We start from the raw sequence: 8829 nt of genomic DNA, 5'->3' as shown, positions 1-8829 counted from the left end.
TTAACAAGTAACATTAATCTCCGCATTTGTACGAAGTGTATTTTCATTAAACTGAATTAAAGCTAGTTCATACGTTACAATAGCGCCTGCCATCTAAAACAATTAAGAACTAAATTTATTAAATACGTAAATAATAATTTTTACACAAGAAAAATGACTTACACTTAAGACAACCCCCCTGGTTACGTAAAAAAATTTCATTCCAGTTAATGCTACTTCTGTAAAATGAATTTGATCTATAAATCTTGATATCTACAAAAAAAATATTGTAAGAAAATAATAACATTAAGTTGTAGAAATACCTCAGAGTTGTAGACGGAAGCTGGAGCCTTATGTAGTGTGTAGCAAAGATTTTTACTTTCGTCATTTATCCAAGCCCCGTACAATGCCACAAAGACAGTTCTCAATATTAACAGAAAAAATGAGGCATAATAATAAGCCTTTAATAAAACTTCTTCTCTGTATCTAAACGAAAATAGTTACAGCAAAAATGTTTGTGTTAATTGTTTGTTAATTGTGTACAGGGACGGACCTACGGTAGAAGCAGAAACAGGAGCATAGAGGGGTAGAGGTAGACATATATTAGTGTGAGGTACAGGATAAGAAGGCTTCACTTCTTGGACGGCTTGGAGACGCATTTCAATGATGATGATGATGACGATGATATTTTTTTATTAAACAACAGCATAAAAATTACCTTAATGTATTAAATAGTTGGGTGAGAATGAAGTACAAATTCGCTACAAAAGATAGTAATGTTATACTGGATATGTTATCGTCAATTATCCCTGTTAAAATGCAAAGTTTGTTGTAATCTTCCCTTATATTCTTCCAGAAATCGATATTGTTCACCTAAATAATTACGATTACTAATTAAATAACAGAAAAATAACAAAATTACTTTTCTTTTAATAGAGTCCTCTATATGAACACACAACTGTCTAAATCGTAAGGCAATGGGCGTACTGATGATACCAATAAACAGATCGGTGTATGACCAAGCAAAATTTGACAAAACTCGCACAATCTGCAATAATTTTAATTTTACAATAAGTCCCCACCATCTTTGAAAAGCAAAACAAATTTTCTGTTAAAGTTAATCAAAAAGATAAATAATGAGTAGACTTTACCTGTGAAAATATCCCAAAAAATGTAGAATACGGCATAATTTTGAAAATATCACCATAAGAAGTACTTTCAACAAATTTTTCAAAAAATCCTAATGTAGACTTTTTACCTTCACATTTGTAATAGGCAACTACCCACCTATTTACTGTTGTTAGAGTAAATTCAACTAAAAACAGGCATTTTTTTGCGGTTTGTTTTATATTTTTTATATTATTATTTTAAAGTTTTAAGCAAAAAGGTCCATTATGATTTTATTACCTAAAGCCACTAAGAGAACTACAGCTGTCATGGTTTTTAAACGAATATCCAAATTTGGTGGCCACCCATACGATTTAAAGGACGCATCTACGCAATTCCATCTTTTAATTAAATTTGGCCATTTCATGGACAATTTTATGAACAATATTATTGTACAAAGTATACTGAGATTAAAAACAACTGGTCCTGAAGTAAAACAGGTTTTACAAGGGGAAAATTTTATCATTGAATTACAAATTATTTTATTATTTGGAATAATGTACCCATTTCAAGAAAATAAAATCCTTCATGAAACAACACTATTAATTGTAAAATTGTTATTATTAGGACACCAATTGCAAATAAAATACTGTAGAAAGTTTTCCATGATTTCCAACGAAATTTCATGTCTTCTACGTCCGAACTTAGCACCCCTTCCACAGGGAAAAGGGCAAAACATTGTGCCAAAATTAACATAAATTTGGTAGATTTGTAAATAGACTTTTCTTCGACCTTTACTTTTTCTCTGTTACCAGGAATTACGTAAATTATATTTCTGTTCATTGTCTAAAAAAAGATAATTTTTCCTATAATTAATAATTATCTATTTTTTTGCGNTATTTCGCAAAAAAAAACTAAATATAAAATATTCTAATAAGACACTTACATAATGTCACGTAAATTAAAAATAATGAATCCAAAAAATCAAATTAATTTTCACCTTAATAAAAGAAAACACTATACACCTGTACATTTTTTCAATAAATAGATATTTGCATTTAGAAAAGACTGTAACTACTTTCATTATAAGACTTTCAGAAACAAAATAATAATTTCTTATTTCGCTTTATATATCTTTTCAAAATGTCAAAATCGTTCAAAATTTACACAAACATCATCTTGGCATTACATACACACATAAAAAAGAAAAAAAATCTTATTTAAAACTATTTGGTTCTTGTACAAAATATTTTGTGTAATTTCCACTTTCAGCAAATAAATATATATAGTAATATGTCTCTTACAGGATTGGGTTGTCGAATTTTGAGCCTTTTGACACGTAAACTTCCTCATAGGCCCCTTCCTGATGAAGTTCCAACACGTGGAACTTCTTTAGTACAAGCAAACTGTAAAACTTTTGTGCTGCCTGAAAGAAAATTTCAAGGAAATCTTATAAGCAAATTTCGTAACTTTGTTAAAAAGGTTTCAGATAGAAGAAAATATTGTTATAACTCACCTGTTTTCTGTTATTTCGGAGACACATTTCGGACAACGTAAGCTGATCACTGAACTGAAGTTTATTTCGAACCACTGTGAACATCTGATAAGCCCTTTTGTTCAATACTCTCTCTTCAAATTGTTCATCTGTTTCGTTTTCCATCTGTTCTTCTTCCTGTATTACAATTTACAATACAAATTTCAATCATTTAAAGCTTTTTTTTTATAAAACTTACGGGTCCTGCTGAAGGAGGCAAATCATAATCACCTTGCCAAGGAGATGGTACCCGTTCGGAAACAGCACCCGCGTCGTATCCCATGTTGGCCATTTGCATACCCTCCTGTAACAGTAATGATAAATTAAATTTAATCTTAAAACTATGTAAATAACAAAACACAATTATACTAATTTATATACAAAATTACCTGAGAATAAGGCATGGGATCGATAGAAGGTAATTCCAAACCACCAAGTGGCATCTCCGACGTTCGTCCCATAGGTGGTTGTGCCATCTGAGCCATCACTTCTTCGCTCGTTGCTGGAGTCATCGGTGGCATCAAACCCAATTGTTCCTGCTCTTGTAAAATAGAACGTACCTGAAAAAATGAAATAAATAATATTAGCATATAATAAAAATAATTATTTCAGTAGACGTTACTTGTTCGGAAGGAAGATGGGGCATCTCTTCAAGATGTAAAGGCGTAGGTGGGGCAGGTGTGATAGGATAGCCGACACTTGGAGGCGCTTGTATTAAGGGCGTCTCTGGGTAACCCATAGGTGGAGGAGCAGGAGTTTCAGGATAAGCAGGTGGTGGTACACTGGGCGGAGGTTGTGGTTCTAGCTCCTCTGGAATCGGTTGAGCAACAGAAGGCGGAGCGACTGGCGTTGGAGGCATCATTGCAGCTAATGCTTCCTCAGGCTGTAGAATAGGCGGGGCGGGAGTTGGTACGGGAGTGGGCTCTTCAACGCGTTGTGGTGTTTTTGTCTGAAAGAAAAAAAGAGTAAATACTAAATATATAACTGTTTATCTTCATTGAACTTACAATATCCTCCTGAACTTTTCGTTTTCTACCTCTTCGTGGAGCAATTACGGGTTCTCCAGGTGTTAACTGTTCCTCAGCATCTCGAATTTGGTCTAGAGCCAACGAATCTGCGTCTCCTAACATCGCAAAATCCTCAGTACCAATTGCTCTCAATATCAGATGTCTTTGATAATTCTGAGTAATAAATATATCAATTTAATTAATAGTTATTTCAAATGGTTTTTAATTAATTATTTACTTTAAATAGAACTCTTGAAGGAATTTGCCTCGCAGGTAGAGCAAACAATTTTTCAACTCCTCCAGTTTCTTTCCAATGCATTAAGCGTTTTGTTGGGGGGGCGAGATCAAGGGTAGTTACAATATCGGTGGTATCTGACAGCTGTTGTTTCATTTCTTCTCCTGATATGTTCTTAACCTCGTCCACAATGAGTTTTCTTTTCCGTTTCGTTTTTGTAAAGCCTAGCCAATAAATATCTACTGGTATAATGTCAAACTAAATAATTGATACCAGTAAAATATAAAAAAAGCACTGTATACCTTTCAGTAATTTGAAAATAATAAAAAAGTTAAAAATTGCCAATAAACTTGCCAATGCACCTAGTAGTAAATAAATAAAATAGAGGGAATTTATGGTAAAAGTCTCTCACCTTTTAAAGCTGATGTATCAACAGGTGCTAAAGCAAAACTTTCTTCTTCATTTTGTAAAAGGGTAGTTTGGTCTAATGGAGTTGTTGGTCTTGGTTCTTCGAGAGATTCGGGCTGCGGTTCAGGTTCTGGAGCAGGTGTTGGTTGTGAAGCTGGTGGAGCCACCGACGTTGGTTCCAAAGGAGATGGAGGACGAGAACTTAGAGAACTATAAAAGAAGAAATATAGGAAACTTAGACTTATTAAAAACACAGAATTTAATACAACTTAACCTTCTGACTGAAGGGGGCCCTCCAAAGTGATCCATATCATCATCACTGTCAGGTGGTGCAGGTATTTCAGGAGGAGCTGGGGTGGCTTCATGAAGCCCAGAATCGACTGGTGGCACTTCTCCCATTGGAGCTTCATCAAAAAGACCTCCCTCAAAGAGCCCACCAGCTAAACAAAAAATTATATTGTAATAAGGTTTTTAAAAATAGAAGAAAACAGAGAAGAAGCCAGAAAACAATTTATAATTATTGAGTTTTCTTTTTTGTTGAACAGTTAACCATTCAATTTACATTGAAAATAATAGTTCAGCATTCTATCGTTACAGCTGACTTACCTCAACAGCGTAATGAAAACAGAAAGAAATATACATTTTTTTGGTAGAAGATAATTTTAGTTTCATAAAAAAAGGAATATTATTGATTGATAATTAGAAATATGAAGCAAATAATGGCTCTTTTGTTTTCTGATCTCTTGCCGCTTTGAATTACTCACAAATCATACTTTGGTCTAAATCTACTTCCATTGGAGCTGGTGCAGATGGTTGAGTACCGGAAGTAGAAGGTATAGGTTCTCTATCTTTATCAATACCAATACCTCCTTCTAAACCATCGGTAAATAACAGACCACTCTAAAAAAAGGTATATGAGAAATAACACTTTTTAAATAAAAATTAGTAAACTCTAACTTGTTCCATGCTGGGTTCTAATCCTGTTGTGTGCCTCATCAATTCTGGGGCTTCTGTATCAAAACCCATGTCTCCAAACCCATCTTCAGTAGATACCAGTGCCATACTACCATAGTCTTCACGCATTGTGATTTCCTCTGCCCGAGACTGATTTAGACTGAACTGAGCTTCAATGTCAACATCACTGAAACAAATCATTATGAACATGGCAAAACCATTGTTTATGAAATTTGCTCACTTCAATTCTGGCATTGTGGTATCAAAGTCATGAAAAACTTCAGGTAGAGTGATAGCATTTACAGCAGCTTCTCTATGTTCTTCTGGTAAATCCACCATTCCTGGCCGAAAGGCCATCTTAATCTTAACAAATGCTTCATTACAATCTGCCAAAAGATACTTCGCTTTTCTTGAGTAAATTCTAACAACTCCAAGAAGTAAATGACCTGAAGTTCTTAGAGCCATTTTTACTTTCGGCTGTAAAATACCATCCACAGATTTCTCAATGTTAGTCTCAAAAACATGAGCTTTGGTAAGCTTCTTGTCCCAGTGGGCAGCTAACCAAATTCGGGCCAGTGGGCCCTTTTTGGCTAATACGAAATGTGCGTAAAACATTTTGGTTTATTTCTTTCCCTTCACAGATAAAGTAAACAGCATTTAACCATAATCAATGTGAATAATTAACACTATATTCTTGACGTTTGTAATGTTGGCGCCTAAACAATGTTTATTAAATACAATACGGTTTCACATTAAAAGAAGAAACTTTCCACACCACACAATAGCTTAACTGATATTATCAATCACTAAATGAATTCTTTTAACCATAATTACTACGTAAAACATCGATAAATATAACACTTTCTGTTTATAGCGTACAAACACAGCTCTTTCCAAAATGGCGCTTCTAACCAACAACCAGGATGCAAGATGTTATCCAACGTTGCCAACTGCCACAACTAACGGTTCATTTCAGAAAAGTGGATCAATTACGGTTTAATTCGCCATTAACATTAATTTTATGATTAGTCAATTATTTGGATGTTATTTAAAATTAAGAGAGACTAAACAAAGTATGATCAAGTAATGAATAATGTATTTGAATAGTCGAATATAATTTTAAACCATTTTTTGTTAGAAATTAAATTGATTAATCCACTATTTTTTGATTGAATTTAATTGGGGATAAAAAAGGGCACCGATAAATAAAAGTGCAATAGCTCATTCAATATTTTATTTGTACAGACAAAAAAGAATTCAGACGTTGATTATTGCATGAAAACTGAAAGATGATGGTCTTAATTAACAAATAGTTGTCGTATTTTTTTCTTTAATACTTTGCTCTAAAATGTCCCCACAAGTTTGAATGACCACCAATTCGTAGGTAACAATGGCTCCTGCCATCTTAAAATCGAATTAAAAACATAGAATAATTAATTAATAATTAAACTAATACGTACACTAAGTAGAATCCTTCTTGTTATATGGAAAAAACCTCTTCCACTTAAGGAAACTTTATCATATTGAAGTTGTTGTAAAAATCTAGCAATCTAAAACAACATAGGTATTCATTGTTTCTTGTTAACTTTTTCTTTATTTTGTTGTTGGTTAACTTTAAAAAATGTAAACTTACTTCGATATTGTACCTTTTAGATGGTAAATTAAATAGTATATCGGTGGGTTCATTGCTTTCATCATTAACGGAGGCACCATAAAGCGAAACACATAAAGTTCTCATGATTAAGAAACCAAAAGAGAAAAAGAAATACACTTTTTCGATATTATTGTTCATATATCTATAAAAAAAATATTGTTCAGATTATTACAAATAACAGTCAAACTGTTAACAAATTAAAATATGCTTTAATGTAAACTCAACTGAAATACTATTTTGAATTCGTCAAATCAAATTTATACAGTACCTTAAGCTGTGGAACATTTGGATGATAATAAAGGTCAAATTGGTTGAAAATGAAAGTAAAATCATATTAGAAATAGCTTCATTGACTTCTCTTGTAAGGATACATAATTTGTTATAATCCTCTCTAATACTCCTCCATACGGTCACATTGTCCACCTAAAAAAAAATCTTTTTTCCTTAAAGTTAAAAAAACGTTATATTAAAACTGTATTTTGATTAATTAAGAAAGTGCGCAGGTTTTCACAGTATTTAGTAATTATTAACATTAATTATTTTACCTTTCCATTAACGAATATCTTAAGACGATGAGTGATTTGTTTAAATCTGAATGCCAATGCTGTACTTAATACCATAATAAACACGTCTATGTAGGTCCAAGCAAAAGTAGCATTTACATTTATAATCTGATATAAATTTTAAATAATTTAATTTTTTGGTACATCCCAATTGTATATTTATTTATTTATTAAATACCTGCAAAATTATTCCTTGCCAAGTTGAATATGGAATTATATTAAAAACTTCCAGGAAAAGAGTCCGAACTACGTAAAATTCGAAAATTCCCTCGGTCTCTTTTTTACACGTGTACGAAAGCAGTAGTTTACTTACTTTGGTTAATGAAAATTCAACTATAAGAAAATTATATTCTTTAGTGTTATTTTTTTTTGGTTGAATTTAAAACTATATACCTAATGCTGAAATAAAAATAACAGCACATAGTGTTTTTAGGTGAAAATCTAAACCTTTTGGCCACCCATATGATTTCATTGAAGTTTCGGTTTCAGTCCATTTTTTCATTAAGTTCGGCCATTTAATTGCCAATTGCAGAAATAATAAACTATTGATAAGTGTAGTAACGTGAAAGATAATTATAGCTGCAACATTTTGTACGTTTTATTAACAAAAGTCAAATGTATAATATCTAATTATTTTTAAACCATTAATAAAACCGTACTCACTGAGCTCAAATATATTAATGCCACCCCCAGAAGTAGAATAAGTAATGGTTAATGTTAAATAGAGCAGACCAAGACTTGTAAAAAAGTTGTAAAAAACTCTTGCAGATATCCAACTGAATTTTAAATCTTCCACGTTTTGGCTTCTAAATCCTTGCACAGGAAATAAAGAAAATATTTGTCCCAAAAAAATAATAAATTGCATTGAGGTATGTATCGATTTATTTTTACTTATAATTTTCTTCTTTGCTGGGAAACTGATTAATAAACTTTTTGCCATTATTTTTGAACATATATAATTACCTGAAAACCAAAAAAAACTTGATTATTTTAAGAGAAAACAAAATAGATGGATTTTTTTAAAAAACATTAATTTTCTTACCGTTTAACACTACCTAAAGACCACTAAATACTGCGTTGTATTTTTTCAAAAAAAAAGTACCCAAATACGTAGATGTGGTAAACAAATTTATTTATTAGATTATTTATTTATTGTTGAAAAAATCACATTAATGTTATATCTTCCTTCACTATACCCAATAACTTGTCTGTCTGTCACAGTAATATTGACTTGGAAAAGGTTCCAAAGACTATTTTTTTCACAAATAAACATATATTTTATTCAGTATTTGCCTTTTCCAGATATTGCCAGACTGACAGTTTATCCTTTATATCCCTACTAATAAAATAATGATGTAGGCACTATTGTTTAGCATTTTTTGCCATAC

The 8829-nt window shown here is 31.9% G+C and overlaps 3 protein-coding genes across 5 annotated transcripts; all 3 read right to left on the bottom strand.

The window, feature by feature from the left end:
* LOC112904947 (gustatory receptor for sugar taste 64e-like) lies at positions 1 to 1653 on the bottom strand. The gene is made up of 7 exons (XM_025976269.1): positions 1650 to 1653; positions 1409 to 1572; positions 902 to 1027; positions 698 to 852; positions 303 to 465; positions 163 to 252; positions 1 to 93 (listed from the first exon to the last, which is right to left on the bottom strand). The coding sequence occupies exons 1-7, from the start codon at positions 1651 to 1653 to the stop codon at positions 1 to 3; spliced, it is 795 nt and encodes a 264-aa protein (XP_025832054.1).
* Positions 1654 to 2340: 687 nt separating this feature from the next.
* Positions 2341 to 6159, bottom strand: LOC108734739 (double-strand-break repair protein rad21 homolog). 3 transcript variants are annotated; one of them, XM_018466400.2, is made up of 12 exons: positions 5466 to 6159; positions 5228 to 5411; positions 5035 to 5170; positions 4545 to 4710; positions 4275 to 4480; positions 3866 to 4101; positions 3628 to 3801; positions 3243 to 3569; positions 3010 to 3180; positions 2820 to 2924; positions 2603 to 2758; positions 2341 to 2512 (listed from the first exon to the last, which is right to left on the bottom strand). In XM_018466400.2, exons 1-12 carry the CDS (start codon positions 5837 to 5839, stop codon positions 2387 to 2389), a joined length of 2361 nt encoding a protein of 786 aa, XP_018321902.1. In that variant the 5' UTR covers positions 5840 to 6159; the 3' UTR covers positions 2341 to 2386. The 3 variants fall into 3 exon arrangements, with proteins under 3 accessions (XP_018321902.1, XP_025832371.1, XP_018321903.1); XM_025976586.1 differs by having other exon boundaries at positions 2387 to 2512; positions 5044 to 5170; XM_018466401.1 differs by having other exon boundaries at positions 2387 to 2512; positions 3866 to 4086; positions 5466 to 6158.
* Positions 6160 to 6520: 361 nt separating this feature from the next.
* Positions 6521 to 8329, bottom strand: LOC112905035 (gustatory receptor for sugar taste 64e-like). Its single transcript, XM_025976595.1, has 8 exons — positions 8105 to 8329; positions 7835 to 8020; positions 7620 to 7774; positions 7424 to 7549; positions 7147 to 7301; positions 6858 to 7020; positions 6685 to 6774; positions 6521 to 6628 (listed from the first exon to the last, which is right to left on the bottom strand). Exons 1-8 carry the CDS (start codon positions 8304 to 8306, stop codon positions 6527 to 6529), a joined length of 1179 nt encoding a protein of 392 aa, XP_025832380.1. The 5' UTR covers positions 8307 to 8329; the 3' UTR covers positions 6521 to 6526.
* Between the last annotated feature and the right edge of the window lie 500 nt (positions 8330 to 8829).

The sequence above is a fragment of the Agrilus planipennis genome, unplaced genomic scaffold (genome assembly GCF_000699045.2).
Source record: "Agrilus planipennis isolate EAB-ADULT unplaced genomic scaffold, Apla_2.0 scaffold66, whole genome shotgun sequence".
NCBI lineage: Eukaryota > Metazoa > Arthropoda > Insecta > Coleoptera > Buprestidae > Agrilus > Agrilus planipennis.
This window is presented reverse-complemented; position numbering and strand designations above follow the sequence as displayed.